Source organism: Coptis chinensis, chromosome 9 (genome assembly GCF_015680905.1).
Source record: "Coptis chinensis isolate HL-2020 chromosome 9, ASM1568090v1, whole genome shotgun sequence".
Lineage (NCBI taxonomy): Eukaryota > Viridiplantae > Streptophyta > Magnoliopsida > Ranunculales > Ranunculaceae > Coptis > Coptis chinensis.
Genome location: NC_141464.1, coordinates 22,407,138 through 22,424,495, shown reverse-complemented (window position 1 = coordinate 22,424,495; position 17,358 = coordinate 22,407,138). Strand labels below are relative to the sequence as shown.

At 41.1% G+C, this 17,358-nt stretch overlaps 1 protein-coding gene across 1 annotated transcript; it reads right to left on the bottom strand.

Moving 5' to 3' along the window:
• Positions 1–919: 919 nt before the first annotated feature.
• LOC147475219 (uncharacterized) lies at positions 920–1,249 on the bottom strand. The gene has a single exon (XM_086585323.1). The coding sequence runs from the start codon at positions 1,247–1,249 to the stop codon at positions 920–922; it is 330 nt and encodes a 109-aa protein (XP_086441449.1).
• Positions 1,250–17,358: the final 16,109 nt, after the last annotated feature.

Sequence of the window (17,358 nt, the reverse complement as noted above, 5' to 3'; positions counted from 1 at the left end):
CGAAAGTTTGCTGCTTCTTTATATGTGGACCCATTCTGCACTGGTTTTGTTCTTTTGGAAACTTTGGCTCTAGTCAGGCTTTGTTGGGCTTCACTGGGGTTGAGTGGGAAACTTCAAATATTCCAGTATTCCCGTACTTCGATGCATGTTTTATTATTATATTCATGTTAACTGCGAAAACCTGCAAAAGTACGAAAATATAATTATTACATGATTATTAAATACATAATCAATCAAAATGCTATGTCTCTCGGGGTTTAATATTACAGTTTTGGGTGTTTATCACACCACCCCCAAATAGCACCTTGCTTGTCCTCAAGCAAAGAAGAGACATTAAAATAATAAGTGGTCAAAAATGTGTTGTCCTAAGCTAAATCTCATTTCGCAGAGTGCAGTTGCATTAACCGTATGCAACAAGGCCTTGAACCACTAGGAATTCCCTAGTGGACAAGTTATAGCCTCGTGAGAGTTTTCCAGAGAAGATACTCACAAACTTCTTTTATACTACAACGACTCGGTAACAAGGGTCTGTTTCCTGAAATAATCTCAGGTATCTAGACATCTCACTGGCGGGGGAAACAAGGATTTAATTCTTTCAAAATTCAAGTTAATATATATACAATAATCAAAACATCTACGTATGAGCATGCATGCAGTGATCTTATAATGACATGTACGAGCAGGGCCATTTCTAGATCCTTTGGATACCGTCCTTAAGTAGGTTCTCACAGGTATGTGTTGAAACATAATTTCTCTCTTATTTTTCCACTCAAGTTTGCTATCTCCAGTGTGCATTGGGCACACGTTTTCTCACATACTCAATGACAATCAGAGGAGCCGAGGTCGAGAAGTCACAACTACTACTTTTTTTTTTTTTTGGAAAAAGCTAGGGGTTAAGGATGCCCCAACCTTTATTCGATCATGATCTCAAGTACAACTTACCCTCTTCATCCTCTTTGACCAAAACATGCAGACTTTGGTCTAAAGGGGGAATGAAATACAAAACACTATCATCTATAGAATCACTAAGCTTAGATAAATAATCTGCAACCTGATTCCCTTCTCTGTAAACATGTTCAAAGTCCACCAATTCAAACTCGTCCATAATGCGCTTTATCTGGGCTAAGCTATTCCTCTCCGTCCAAGGTGGCTCCTCCTTCAAGTTCAGAATACGTACAACCCTCATGGAGTCAGAATGTACATGCAGTCGCTTTACTCCCAACTGGGTAGCTCCTTGTAGTCCTCTCATAACTCCTAGCAGTTCCTCGGCCGAAATCGGAAGGGATGTGGACGATCCAAGATAAACCAAAGAGGACCCGCCATCTGCGTTTTCAGATTAGCCCACCATACCCTGCCTTTGCCGAAGTTTCAAATGACCCATCGGTATTCAAAGACGTGCACGATCATTCGGTTTTGACCCGCACCTTAATCGTTCCTCAACCGGCCGGTAGTTTCCTTCTATGCCTAGTCTTTCCAAAGAAGATCCGGTAGCCAAGATAGCTCTCCTTTATAGACTGCATTGTTTTGCCAAGATAAACTTTCATATCATTTAGAATCTGCATACTCAAGATACTCGGTAATCTTTTCCTGCCTTTCTTTAGACGCCAGTTCCTCTCATTCCAAATCGCATGGACTGTTGCGCACGTGAAGGCCCGCAGAATTTCATTTTGCATTGAGTTCGCTCTGCATAGTCTCATTAAGAAGTACCACTCTTCATGTGATTTCTTCACCTGCCCAGACAAGCCCAAGGCTAGCTTTATCCTCGCCCAAACTTGCATTGAGAACGCGCAGTCAAAAAAAAGATGTGAAGAACATTCCGCGTGACCAGTGCATAGGCAACAGCTGGATACATTTATGACTTTCTTGAACATAAGTCGATTTTGGGTAAGGGGGATCGGAGAAGAGCTGCCATACAGTAAAAAAGTGTTTGGGCACCGATAACTTACCCCAAACAAGCTTGAACCATTTCACTTTTCCTCGAATATTCTTGAGCGAGAGATAAGCCGATGCAAGGGAGAAACGACCAGTGCTTGTTGGAGTCCAGATGACTCGATCCTCTGTCAAAAAGCTGTTTACCACCGTTTCCATGATACACTTTTTCAGTTCGCAGCTTGGTAATTGACAAATGGTATTTGACCAACTCCCATTTTCAATAATCGATCCAACACAAGCATCATCAGGAATAGTAGTCGCTAGCAGTTCCTTAGCTTGGGCGTTGAAGATCAAAGGACCAGAACACCACGGATCATGCCGTAAGCTTCGTTTTCAAACCATCGCAATCATCAGATCTCACACTCTTTCGGGCAGCCTCCCTGTGCCTAAGGATGCCTCTCCACACCCAGGAACAATCCTTGGGTTCTTTCATAGTCCAGAAATGTCCCCCTTTTATACGATGCTCCCATGTCCATTTCACCCACAAGCAATCATATTTCCGAGCAATCTTGACAACGAGCCCACAGTATGCCGCTTTATTCCAAGTTCTAGGATCTAGCAGCCCAAGCCCACCTTGGTCTTTGGCCACTCTCATGGTTTCATGACTCGCATGATGCATCTTCCTCTCCATGGAAGGTCCAGCCCAGATAAACCTGTTACATAGCTTTGCCACCTTATCCAGCACCGTTTTAGGCAAAACAAAGGTTTTCGCCCAATACGTTTGGAAAGAGGAGAGGACCGACTGAACAAGCTGCACCCTTCCTGCTCGGCTAAGAGCTGCATTTTTCCAATTTGAAATTCTCCCCGTTATTTTCTCAATGAGTGGGAGGCATTCCTTAATACCCAATTTGGTGGCCGTGAGAGGTAAGCCGAGGTAGGAGACTGGAGGAGTAACCAAGGAGATTCCTAGAACTTCTGCAAGTTGTAGCCCTTCTTCCTCAGACATACTACCCGTGAGGAGGGTAGTTTTTGCATTCTCGAAGTCAGTAGCCTGTTGCATTAGAAAATGCGCCAAAATTTCTTTTATCGCCCGAAGAGACTCCATATCACCTTTAAAGAAGAGCATAACATCATCGGCAAAACAAAGGTTGCGAGATACCAATCTTTCTACACTTGGAGTGAGCATGGATAGACTTAGACCTAAGCCCTTTTGCAGCATAGCACTTAACACCTCCATCACAAGAACAAAAAGATACGGAGAGACCGGGTCACCTTGCCTTAGCCCTCGCTTTCCTTCAAAATATCCTTCAGGTGTCCCATTAACTAGAACGGAGTAAAACGGAGATGAGAAGCACATCTTCAGCCATTCGACAAACAACGGGGGGAACTTAAATCTCTGTAGGATCACCAAGAGGGAATTCCAGCTTATAGAGTCGTAGGCCTTCTTGATGTCCAGCTTTATTGCACACCTCTTTGGTCCTCTCTTCCGGCCATAACCTCGCAAAAGTTCATGAGCAAGCAACAAGTTATCCTGTATAGTCCTCCCAGGCACAAAAGCCGATTGTGCACAAGAAATCAAAGAAGAAATACATAATTTCATTCTGTTAGTGAGAACTTTAGATACACATTTGTAAATAATGTTGCAACATGCTATAGGTCTAAAAGACTCAACACTAGAAGACATTCTCTTCTTCGGAAGAAGACTAAGGATTGTGGAATTTATACCTCTAGGCATCTATTTATGTTGGAAAATGTGCTGGATGGCTCTTATTACATCATTGCCAACAACATCCCAACACTTCTTGAAAAAGAAGGCGTTAAACCCATCAGGCCCCGGAGCTTTATTATCGTTCATATCAAAAAGAGCTACTTTTATCTCTACATCAGTAATAGGGGAAGCCAGCTGTAGACTTGTGCAATTATCCACTTCAGCGATACTAAGCTCATTCAAGACTGCACGGTCACAAAAAGCAGGTGAGGTGATGCCCAGAAGGTCCTTGTAGTACTCAATAAACGCATCTTTCACCTCCATCTGGCCTTCTCTGAGATATCCCTCCTTGTCTTTTATACACCATACAACACTCCTAGACTTCTTCTCCTTTATAGCATTAAAGAAAAAAGCATTACATTTTTCCCCAAAACACAGCCACTCAATATTAGTCTTCTGATAAAGGTCCGCCTCCTCCATCTTGATCAAAAGACAAAGTTTGCGCCTTGTGGCACTCTCTTGGCAGCATAACGAAGAATCTAGAGGGTTCACCTGTAGTCTCACTTGAAGATGTCTCAGCTCTTCTCTAGTTTCCTCCACAAGCCTGTGGGCATCATAACAAAAGGAGCGAGCCCAGCCCTTGAGAACAGCCTTTAACGCTTTCAGCTTGCATGATAGCATGTATGGTGGGTTACCATGGTCTTGGATGTTCCAACATTGAGCAAGGGTAGGTGCAAAATCCTCATGAAGTCGCCAAAAATTACAAAACCGAAAAGGTGGTCGACTTCTAATTTTATTCAGAAAAGACATCACTATTGGGCAGTGGTCAGAAAACTCCTGAGTTAGAAATTCCACGCTCGTAACCAACTGTAAGGAAGCCCAGGAAGAGTTCACCAGACACCGATCTAGCTTTGACCATTTCCTGACTACCTCACCCCCATTGTTCCATGTATAGAAGCATCCTGTTGCGGTATGATCAAAAAGCCCCGAAGCATTTAAGCAATTTGCTAGTGGAGCTGTTTCCCTCTGGTGGACTGCCACATCCCCAATTCTTTCATGTGAGAAGAGAACATTATTCAGGTCCCCAATAACGCACCACGGACCTTGAATGCCATGACTGAGAAACTTCAGCTCCTCCCAGAGGATCAGTCTCTCTGCATTGTTATTACTAGCATATATAACTGTCAAGGTAAACTGGAAATCATATTGTAAGATAGAGACCTTACAGTGAATAAATTGCGTTGTCTCCAGCTCTTTTGTAATCTCCATAACTACCGGATTCCATACAATCCAAACTCGACCACTATCATCGCTTGCATAGTTATGCATACTTTCCCACGAAGGACAGACTATTCCAGATATAGCTAGGAATTTCTCTCGTTTTACCTTCGTTTCCAAAATTCCCATACAACTAATATTCTTATTTCTACTAAACAAATTTAGCTGTCTAGCTTTTGTGTGGTCATTTAACCCTCGCACATTCCAGCTACACACTCTTATCATAATGAGAATCAGTGAGCTTTTCTCTTTCCTTGCCCTCGGCCTCTCTGTTTACCTCTATTACTAGAAACTGCCTGTGTTTGGTGTTGGTTGTCGTTTCTATTCTTCTTTTGGCTTCGAGTCTGTACTGACAGAATAGCTGGTATAGGAGGAGGAGTCCTATCACCAAAAACTCCGGTTCTGCATCAGAAATGTCGTCTTCAAGGTCTTCGCCTGCTGCAAGGCATTCAAACATACCCCCTTCACTGATAAACTATAGAGCAAGAGTGTTATCTGGTAGCAAGTGCTGTAACGGCCTATCTTCATCCCCACTCTGTACCCTCACCACCTCGCAGCTCAGTTCTACCTCTTGTAGCCCAAAAAATAGCTACCACTACATTCAGAAACTCCTACCACCATCAATTGGTTATCCCGCCTTGTTTCACCCCCGTGGAGTCGCCTCTTTGGGTTTGATAGTTAGCACCTTCATTGTGATTCCGACGGCCGCATTTCCACCTGCAGTTAGGTCCACCTCACCTACCTCTAACATTGGTCCAACAGCACTGAGTATCCACAATCGCTTCACCATAGCGACATCTTTGCTCACGTTCCTCATTGCTACTTGAATTGAAATCACTACAAATTCGCGATCTGATCTTCTTGGTTCTCTTGGTCAGTTTCGATATCAATCCCCTTTTGGCTGGGAGTAACTCCTCTTGTTCTTGTAACTCTTATGGTTTCTCCACCATTACGCGAAACTGCCCTCTGTCTCCATATCCTAGTTTGTCTACCTGAGCATTGGTCTGCTGAGTGCCCAAATTTATTACAGGTTGTGCAGGACTTCGGTTGCCATGGGTATTCCAGAGGTATAACAACCTCTCGGTTCCTTGCTTTCACTGTTATTACTTCCTTGTAATCATGGTTCACTGGGAACTCAATGCAGAATCTAGCAAAAGATAGTCTTTTCCTTTTAGTTGTTGCATCATCCATAAACATAGGTGTGCCACCCACTAAGCTTGCGAGGTACGAAAGTCCATCGAAAGTCCACATTTCTTTCGGGACATCCATCAGCTTTACCCATAGAGGAATGGAGGCCACCTTGTTCTTGTAATTATCAACCTCCACTGTCCATGGCTTTACTACAAACACTCTGCCCGCAATAAAAATCGGACCTTCATCTAAAACCATTTGGCGATCCTCTGAGCTCGTAAAACTCATATAGAAAAGCTCTTTATCTGTGGTGATATCAAAGGACCCCTTCAATTTCCACTTTATCTGCAACACTTCTTTTACCATCGGGAATGACAATCTTTTGTCCAGAAAATACCCAACCAAATACTCATCCCACTCCTTTTTACCTTGTTCCAGTAAATCCAATGGAAACTCAGCCACTCCATCAACATAGATTGGGGAGAAAGACTTAAAAACTACTGTGGATTCAGAAGACCCAGACCGACCAAATAGGGACCTCCGGACGTGGTTCGAGGGACAGCTTGCCCATTTGCACTGGTCGCAGAAGCCATGAGAACAAGCTAAGCTTAAAACTGTCCCAGGAGAAAGAGAACCAACACTAAGAATTACCTCAGTGAACTCACACTATAGATAGCGGTGGATTTTACCTTTGAGGCTAAAAGCTATAAACTTCCACTAATAAACTACCACTGTATAGCAATGGAGGATTTTACTATTAGTGGAAAGCAAAACCAGGAAAAACTAGATAAGAAACCTACAAAAGTTCAGTTTTTACTCTATTTTTGGTAAGAAAAGGAGCACCAGATCAAAGCAGCAACCTATGTTATCTCACAAGCTATCGCACCAAACACTATCCCCATGACCGAATAAGTTGAAGCAATCACACTATCCTACTCCTAATTGAGCTAGAGGTCTTTATTAGGTGTTATGGGTCTTAGGAGGTAGTGTAGAAGAAAATGGAATAGAAAATTCAAAAAATGATAAGTATGAGAGAATAAGGTCTTCGAGATATTTATACTAGAGAAATCTTTATTTTCTTTCCTGCTTCTAACATGGGTTTCCATACTTGGATTTTTCAAGCTTTTGTATTCTCTTTTGATTTGATTTTTGGGGGGGGAATTATAACTTTGATATTTCTTTTGATTTTTGGAAACATATTTCTATTTTTCTTTTCTTTTTTCTTTTCTTCTGAAACAGGTAACTAAATTTGATTTGTGACAACATTTTTCTCTTCATTTTTCTGCACTTCATCTTATTTCTCATACTCATCATCTACGTAGGCTTATTTATTTGTGGTTAATAAATGGGTAATGAATTTTTGGTGAAATAGAAAGGGTTAATGAAAGGTTTAGTGGGGCGACTAGAGGTAAATTTTTTTACAGGTGTGAATTTTTGGCTATATCGATCCAAAGAAGGCCTAAATTCTCGCCTAGGATTTGGGTAGTGATCAAGTAAGTAGGCGGTGAACTTCTCTATTCGGAAAAACTACTCCTCTGTGTCATTAACTCACATATCACACATTTTGAGGCTTTTTGGTTAGATTCTTATAGGATATGGAAACTAAGTTGTCTAACCGTGGGTCCTAGAAACTTACTGCTGTGTACATTTAATGATAGTCAGTGCATACGTAGTAAATTAAGTTTCTAAAAACAAGTCCTAATTCTGATGCTAGGGTGAGATTTCTAAATATTTTTCATCACAGAAAAGGAAACGAGAATTTGTCACTAAATACGTTTATTTAGACATAGAGTAAACTATATACAACTATGCATGCTTAACTTTTGCAAAAGGTTCTCACCGCCCCCAAACAGTTGGACACTGTGTCCTCAAAGTGTTAAGAGGAAGAAATAGTATACCTGAGAGGCTTTGAGCAAAAATATAGCTGACATCTTCCACAGACCGAGCCTTCTTTAGGTTCTCAATTACTAGGTCTGTGATGTCGAAGGCGGTATGTTGCTGGGCTAGTGCATGGAACATCTTACAAGCTAACTCTGATGCAGTGGAAAAATGCTAATCCCCCATGATGTTCAGAAGAATAAATAACATGGCAGTTCCAACATTCATGGTCATACTGGCAAGTGGAATAGTAAAGTCTGGCCATCGGCTAGCTACGGCACGTTCCCTGACCTGGGCAAGGCCATCGCCATAACAGGCGGCAAATTTTTCCCAAGAATAGCAACTATTGGCTCATAAAAAGAGTGTCAGGTGTTACCAATACGGACTGTAAATCCGTTCAAAGGGAAACTCTGTACAGCAGGTAGATCTTCTATATGATCGTAAAAATAAGTTGCCAAACCTGGGGAGTATGTCTGCTCCGGGTGTAGAATAAGAGAGTTCCAACCGACTCGAGTGATGTAGTCTCTGAAAAGATGTCCATATGCAGGAGAATTTAGCAACGAATGGAAAGATTGTTCTGGAATCATCTTTGGAGCTTCCATTGTAGAAGATGTGTGAAGAAAGATGCTACCTGTTAGACAAAGATAAACAAATATTAGAATATGATGAGAATAATTAAGAAAAAATGAATTACCATAGGGAAATAGCACTATATTAAAAAACTAAAAAGAAAAAATGACAAAGAATATAAAATTGCAAAATGTAAATTGTGTCATGGGCACAAGTAACGGCGAGGATCCTTTTGTTAAAGGGATCCATTTATAAGATCTTCAATGCCGTCAATTCTGGCAATAGCTCGTTGCATAATTTCACTCTGTGTCTGGTAAATCTCGGCGTGGTTTTCCATTATGAGAGTATGATTTGCTGAGAACAGGTTGTGACTGTGCAAGAATTGTGCTTGTTCCTCTTCCTGCATTGTCCGCAGGTCGTGAAATTCAAGGAGACTGGTGATGATAATGTTTTGACGTTTGTATAATGTCATCAGTCCTTGTTGAATTAAACGAAGGCCTTCCATAGGATTAAATACATTGCTTAATGCATTTTCAGTAAAGATGTTGTCAGCGGAACAAGCTTCTTCGGTTTCTGTACTGACATGGTTTTTTGCAACGTCGGGATTCCAGACCGTTCCTGCAAATTGAGTTAATGGTAAGAATGTTAGATGTTCTGAGAGGTGTATTAGGAGAACTACTAGAAAAACCCCAACGTATCATGATAAGTGTCACAATGGTTGGCAAAGGAGCTGCCTTTTTCCTCGCACGTGCGATAGCGTTCCAGATAAATTTAATAATGCAAAAATCATTGCAGTTAGTCTGCAAGACCCATAGTAGATGGAGGAGGGGCTTTGTTATTTCAGAAGTCTTAGACGTGCCGAGCACATTATGAGCCAGCCATTGGATCACAGATAATTGGTTCTTTTGCAAGGATCGCTGATAAACAACACGGTTTTTCCGGTTGTATTCACCGTGAAGGATAGTTGCAAACATCAGATGTCTGATATTGTCGAATGGTGAATCTTGAAGATGTATCCCTTGGTTTGTAATGGGAATTTGAAGTACCTCGGAGATAATATCCATAGTCAATTCACAATCGCATCCGTTTGCACGAACAAAGAATTGCCCGTTTTGGAAATAACCGCTTTTATAGAACAACATGACCAATTCTCTGGAAAAAAATGTATGTTTATGATGTAAAAGAGGGTACCATCCTCGACGTAAAATTTCTGTGTCAAAAAAAGGATGAAAAAGACCGTTTTGGAAATTTTCCATAAAATTTTGCTTGGGCACGAAAATTCGAGTGAGGGCCATTAAAGATGGAGGGGTAAAGAAAATTTTTAGTGGAAAAAGGGAAGTTGGTATTTAGGGTGTCTATCCTTGTTATAAATAGGTACCAATCCGAAGATATAGAAAATACGGATCGAGGTGTCACAGGGTAGTTAGACCACGTGTACTTTCTAAATATGATGCAAAGTGTGGATGAGAAGAATGGGGCATGTGACTACAAGGAGTTTTTTTTTTTTTAAAAAGAAATAGCGTAAGTAGAACGCAAAGGAAGGTGTAAATATATTATTACAATAAGATGTAAGAACGTACAGAGGATTGGAAACACATCATAATGATACGTGAAATAAAATACAAACCTAAATATTAGATAGAATTATATGCCACATTAACAACATTATTATAATAAAACAACCGATCATGAAGACTTGAGTAGCATATTCAATCTGCTGCTGCTCAAACTTTTCTAGTGCATCCATGAATCTTGAAACTTGGAGTGATCTAAAAACGTTTTTTAGAATAAAAAGTGGAGAGGGGAGAAAGTGAAAGGAGTGAAATATGAAGAATGTGTTGAACTTATTTATAGAAGAAAATTGAGCCATTTTCTGACCGTTTTTAGATGCGATTTCATGACCGTTTTTCAAAACATTGGTTTACGGTAAAATTTTGCCGTTAATTGTGACGTTAAAAATATATGTATATATTTTTATATATCTATATATATTTTTATTACTAATATTATTATATATGGTTCTACCTATATAATATTAGAGATGACTAAAATATCAAGGCGTAAATTTTTAGGAAATAACAGACTATTAAGTTGGAAATGCAAGTACGTAAATCAAATATCTGACATAAATATTATACAAATTTGGAAAAATAAACCGCTCTTGATGGTCCTCGGGGGTGCGCAGAAGAAGAACCAGGAGTCCTGCGACGTCATGCAGTACGAGCTCCCGTGGAGGCTAACTGCTCCTGGATATCACCCAGAGTATCCATCACCTGAGCCTGAAACTGATGGTGGCTCGCCATGAGCATGCGTTGGAACTAGTTCTGGCGAGTAGTCATATGGTCCTGAAATGCAGTCATGGAAGCTCGCATTTCCTGATGGAATTCGCCCATCGTCATGCCGCTGACTTCGTGGGCGAAAGTGGTCATATCCGTCCTTCACTTGCCCAAGGTATGTTTCATCAATACCTGGCGAGTGTACATGTCTCTCATGCCACTGTTCATAGCATGCAAGGCATCCATATGGTGACTCATCTTACTCATAGCAGTCTCATCAAAATAGGGTAGGTGAGATGGGCCTACGTTAGCATGCTCAACAGCCATTGGTGCTGTGGGTTCCCAAGGGGTCAGTATGCATTTCTTGAAGACAAGCATATTCTCATGTTGTGGTATGGGGAGTAGCGAGGTGGCGGACAGAAAACCCAAATTAATCATAACTTGCGTTACAAGAACGGCAAGAGGGGCTGACCTAAGAGTGGCATGTGTAATAATATCAAAAAGAAAGGTAACTATGCAGAAGTTACCCTTTCACTCCTGGAGGATCCAGAGAAGGTGGAGGAAGGTCTTGTTGATGTCCAAGGGCTTCGAGGTGCCAATGACGTTCAGTCCCAGCCATTGAGTCACCGCCAGCTGGTTCCGTCGCACCGAGCTCTAATACGCGCATTTCCCATCTATGTTGTACTCCCTCGATTAGCATGTTGAGCATTAGGTCATAAGTCCGTGAGTACACGGACTGCTGCTGAGTCAATACGTGGTCAACCAGAGGAATGCCTGTGATCCCGGAGATCAAAACAGGTGTGACTTCGTGGCGCACACCCTCGACGGTAACCCAAAAATGGTCGCCATTAAAGCTCCCATTGTCGTAGAATTTCATCACCAAATCCTTGGAATAAAGCCCGCCATTGGCATATAACAAGTACTTCCATCCTCTAGAGTGAATTTCATTATCAAAGAATGGAGCAAACATCCCATTTTCGAACAAATTTCCAAAAAATTTCTCCACACAAATTTGCCTGTTTCCAGCCATCACTGGTCTTAGGGAGAGGCTGGCTATTGATTTATGATGAGGGGGAGAAATGGGACTTGTTGATGGAAGGGAATTGGGGTCGGAGTTGTAGGAGTCTCGCGCAAGACCTGGATATAATGTGGGCCTGTCTCATGCGAGACTTAATCGAGAGGGGACAAGATCCGGAAATTTAGGAAGACGAAGTGTGTGATGGTGACGCGTGTGGTCGGATTTGTCGGGTTTAAAGGGCCCGAGATTTTGAGATTTGGTTGGGCCAAAAAAATTTCCCAAGCCCAAATCAAGCCTAAAGCCCGATTTAAGCCTAAAAAATCTAAACGCTCACCCATGACTCGTTTGGACTCCGAATTGGATGAACGAGATATCGAAATGATCTGCACGAAAAATTCTATCCAATTATATGAGTCATTCTCAAAGGTCACAAGAGTTTTGAAAAGAAAGAAGTGGTGTTTTATTTATAAACAAATGTTTTATTTATATACAAGGGAGATTACGTGAAAAACACTGGATGTCCAGAAGAGTCACCATCTAAATTCATAGGCAACTGTCATGTCGGCTCTGGAGTGAACCCAATCCAGCCAGACTGTGGCTTTACCTTTATGTATTATGGTTAGGGGCAGGACGGTACCATCCTGGACCGTGCGTGCTACGGTCTAATAATATTTCCCTTATTACATACGGCTATCCTCAAACCGCCCCAAAGGGAACTCAAAGTAACCAATTCTAGGGGTTGGTCTGGTGGAATCCATTGCCCATTTGTGTTCCAAGTATGTAACATCCGAGGTTGAACACGAATCTCTATGTGTACAACTTAAAGCACGGGGAATTTGTCAACAATATATACATATCTACAAGGTGAGTATTTTAACGTCAGATCCTCAAGACAAATCGAGTCTTTTATTGTCAGATTCTCAAGACGAGTGTGAGTCTTTTAACGTCAGATTCTCAAGACGATTCCCAACCCATGGAAGAAACGATGCGGCAGCGAAGATTATCCTGCGCAGCTGGTGTCAGACAAAAGTATACCTTAAACTGGCTAATAATGGATAGGAAGTCAAGACCTTGATAGAAGGGTGTTTGGCAATGCATACACCACCCTTTTCTTCGCGCGCATCATTTACGAGCAAAAGTACTACGACCATTCCCTATTCGTGATGAGTGAGACTTACACCAAATGATTAGTTGAAGTTCGCGAGGCAGAGAATAGAAAAAGGAAGAGAAGGAAGGAAGTGAAATTTTAGGCACCCATCATTTACTGACAAGCACGTTTGCTCGTGTTGCAGAAGACATTTATACTCAGTTCTGAAATAGAGTTTCCATGGACTAAGGTTTCGGCGCTGGCAACCACACACTTCAAAGAACTTTTGAGATCATAAAATAGAAGATGGCCCGCTACCAAAATGGCATATCCTCTATAGAAACAAGATTGAGTACACCAAATGAAACATCTAGTCTATGTAGACCGGATCCTAAAGAAGAGTCTGTTCAACATCTGGGGAGCGTAATTCATGGTAATGTTTTAGGCGTTGTCCATTGACTTGAAACTCGCTGCTATCTTGTGGATTAAGCAAAGAGATTGCCCCATAATGTGTCACAGCTGACATAATGAAAGGACCAGACCATCGTGTTTTCAATTTACCTGGAAAAATGTGTAATATGGAGTTGTACAGTAAAACCTTTTGGCCAATTTTAAAATCCTTACGCAAAATGTGTTTGTCGTGCACTCTTTTCATATTAGCTTTGTAGGATTTTGAGAGATCATAAGCATCACTCCGAATCTCCTCAAGCTCATTTAATTGCAGTTTTCGCTTCTCGCCTACCTCGTTGATATTATAATTGAGGCTTTTGATGGCCCAAAGGGCACGATGCTCAAGTTCAACTGGCAGATGACAAGGTTTTCCAAAAACAATGCGGTAAGGAGACATCCCTATAGGTGTCTTAAATGTTGTTTGGTATGCCCACAAGGCATCCGATAAGCGGAGAGACCAGTCTTTTCTTGATGGATTGACAGTTTCCTCCAGAATGGACTTTATCTCTCTGTTGGAGACTTCCACTTGGCCACTCGTTTGTGGGTGATATGGAGTAGCAACTTTGTGAGTAACTCCATATTTTTTCATTAAAAACCTAAAAAATTTATTACAAAAATGTGTACTCCCATCACTGATGATAGCCTTGGGGACACTAAAACGAGAGAAAATATTTTCTTTTACAAATTTCACGACAGTCTTATGGTCATTTGAGCGACATGCGAGTGCCTCAATCCATTTGGACACATAGTCCACAGCGACTAGAATGTACAGAAAACTTTGAGAAATCGGGAAGGGTCCCATAAAATAAATGCCCCAAACATCAAAAATTTCCACAATCAAGATAGGATTTCGGGGCATCATATTGCGTTTTGTAATTCGGCCTAAGTGCTTACAACGAATGCATGCTATGCAATGTTCGTGTGCATCGCGAAAAAGGGTAGGCCAATAAAAACCACATTGTAACACCTTGGCCGCAGTTTTCTTTCCACTAAAATGACCTCCACAATATTGTTCATGGCAAAAGGATAATACGTCGGTGTGCTCCCAGTCAGGAATGCAGCGACGAATGAGTTGGTCGGAATAATACCTAAAGAGGTAGGGATCATCCCAGAAATAATATTTTACAGCGGATAAGAACTTTTTACGATCAGGACGTGACCAGGAGGAAGGAACTTCCTCAGTAAATAAGTAGTCAACGATATCCGCGTACCATGGAGATGAAAAAATAGAGTACAAATATTCGTCTGGGAAGGAATCATCGATGGCTTAAGAATCACTATCAATGTCACCAACCAGCCTTGATAAATGGTCGGCCATGACATTTTCGGTTCCTTTCTTGTCTTTTATTTCCAGGGTGAATTCCTGCAAGAGAAGGATCTAGCAGAACAATCGTTGTTTCGCGTCCTTTTTCGCGAGTAAGTATCGAAGTGCGGCATGGTCAGTATATACGATGGTGGATGATCCAACTAGGTAAAGGCGAAATTTATCCAAAGCATAGACAACAGCTAGGAACTCTTTCTCAGTTGTTGTGTAATTGCGTTGAGCATCATTAAGAGTTTTACTAGCATAGTAAATGACAATGGGTTTGTCGTCACGTCGTTGGCCTAGTACGGTGCCAATAGAAAAGTCGCTAGCATCACACATCAGTTCGAATGGTTGAGACTAATCAGGGGGTTGAATGATAGGAACGGTAGTCAGGGCGGTTTTTAGCGTATCAAAAGCTTGTTTGCAATCGAAATTGAAGTCGAATACTGCATCCTTGAGCAGAAGATTGGTTAAGGGTCGCGCAACTTTAGAAAAATCTTGAATGAATCTCCTGTAAAACCCAGCGTGTCCTAAAAAGTCACGGATATCACGAACTGTACGTGGGAAAGGTAGCGAAGCAATTTTAACAATTTTAGCTTTATCAACCTCTATCCCGTCTTTCGAAACAATATGTCCTAGAACAAGTCCTTTGGTAACCATGAAATGACACTTCTCCCAATTAAGTACCAGATTTTTCTCTTCGCAATGCGTCAACACCTTAGAAAGGTTGGATAGACATTCGTCAAAGAAATTTCCATAAATTGAAAAGTCGTCCATGAAGACTTCCATATAACGTTCCACCATATCACTGAAAATGTGGAGCATGCAGCGTTGGAAGGTGCCCGGGGCATTCCAAAGACCAAAAGGCATTCGTCCGTATGCAAAGGTTCCAAAGGGACATGTCAAAGTTGTCTTTTCTTGATCGGCGGGATCGATGACAATTTGGAAGTAGCCGGGATAGCCATCTAGAAAACAGTAGTAAGCATGACCGGCTAAACGTTCTAGCATCTGGTCAATGAATGGGAGAGGGAAGTGATCTTTACGCGTTCTAGCATTAAGTTTGCGATAGTCAATGCAAATTTTCCATTTTAATGGAATGCGAGTGGAAATGCATTCACCATTTTCATTCTGTACAACTTGAATGCCGGACTTTTTAGGAACAACGTGGACAAGACTAACCCAGTCACTATCAGAGATAGGGTATATGATACCCGCATCAAGTAAACGTAAAACTTCCTCTCTCACCACCTCTTTCATGGCGGGGTTAAGGCGACGTTGCAGTTCTCGCGATGTCTTTAAGCCGTCATCGAGATGTATACGATGCGTGCATACTAGGGGTGGGAATTTGGCCCTAACGACCCTAACCCGGCCCTGACCGACCCGACCCTAAGCCCTATAAAGCCCTCACAACTAAAGCCTCCGCGAGTTTAGGTCGCCCGCCCGCCCTAATGCCTTCTCTAGGCGGGGCTAGGGCTAAGATTCTAAAACATAGGCCGACCCCTAATTCAGCCCTCATTAGCCCGACCCTAACCAAGCCCTAACCGGCCCTGTTTCACACTTTCACTATAAATACACATACCATAATTGTCCAACTTTTTGTTAAATATTTTCAATTAAAATAACATTGTCCTTTGTAATTTATCACTTACACCCAAGGGTACTTCCAATAACTTGTCTTATATAACAAAAACTTGTCAACTTAATAGCCATGAAGAACAATGAGCACTAGCCTAATAAAAAATAAGACTTTATTCCTTTGATCATCAAGTCAAAGTCCATAACTTATTATTCTCAATTTCTTTTTCTCACTTATTTCTTATAAATTATATTTTTATTCACATCCAAGCCAAGTCTAAAACTAAAGATTTCCTTCCACACCATTAAAGCAAAATACAGAGCAGACATTTGTAACATAGAAACCAAAAAACAACCTTTGTCAGAAAAATGACATTTGTAATCTCAAACCTTTCTCCATCACTTGTTCAAAAGCCAATATTTTCATTTCCATATACAAAGCTTGAATCACTTTTAAATTAGAAGAAAGGTAATATTATATTTGTTTGAATCTATTATAGAAATAATTTATGATATTACAAATAGTTTAACAACTTCCATGACCCTTAACCAAAACTATTATGTTTCTTCTTTATATCTATTACTTCTTCCTTTAAAATGATAATATAATTATTTGTCTATGTATTTCAATTTAAAATGTAATTTTAGTGAGGTTTGAGTACAAGGAAGAACAAATTCGAAACTCGATGTACTTGAGTTCATTAGATTGTGGATGTGCATTTTAAATTTTGGACTTATACTGAGGATTATTACTAGATTGGTTGGACTTTGAGTTTGTAGATTATTGTACATTTTTGTAATATAAATAAGTTTTAAAACTGATGTAGTAAAAAAAAAGAAAATATATAGGCCCGGCCCTAAAGCCCAGCCCTAAAGCCTTTAAAAAGGGCTTAGGGTAGGGTAAGGGCTTGAGGTTTAGACTTGTGACCCGGCCCGACCCGGCCCTAATATTTGAAGGGCTTTAAATGTTTAGGGCCGGGCTAGCCCAACCCGGCCCATTGCCCACCCCTAGTGCATACGCTAGGGTCTATTCCCTTGATATCATCTAAAGACCACCCGATAGCGGAGCGGTGTTCACGAATGACACGAATCAAACGTGCTTCTTCATTGGTAGTTAAGTGAGCATAAATTATTATAGGGTGACTACCATCGGGATCGAGATGCACATACTTCAAATTAGAGGGTAGAGGTTTTAAATTTGGAGTTGGA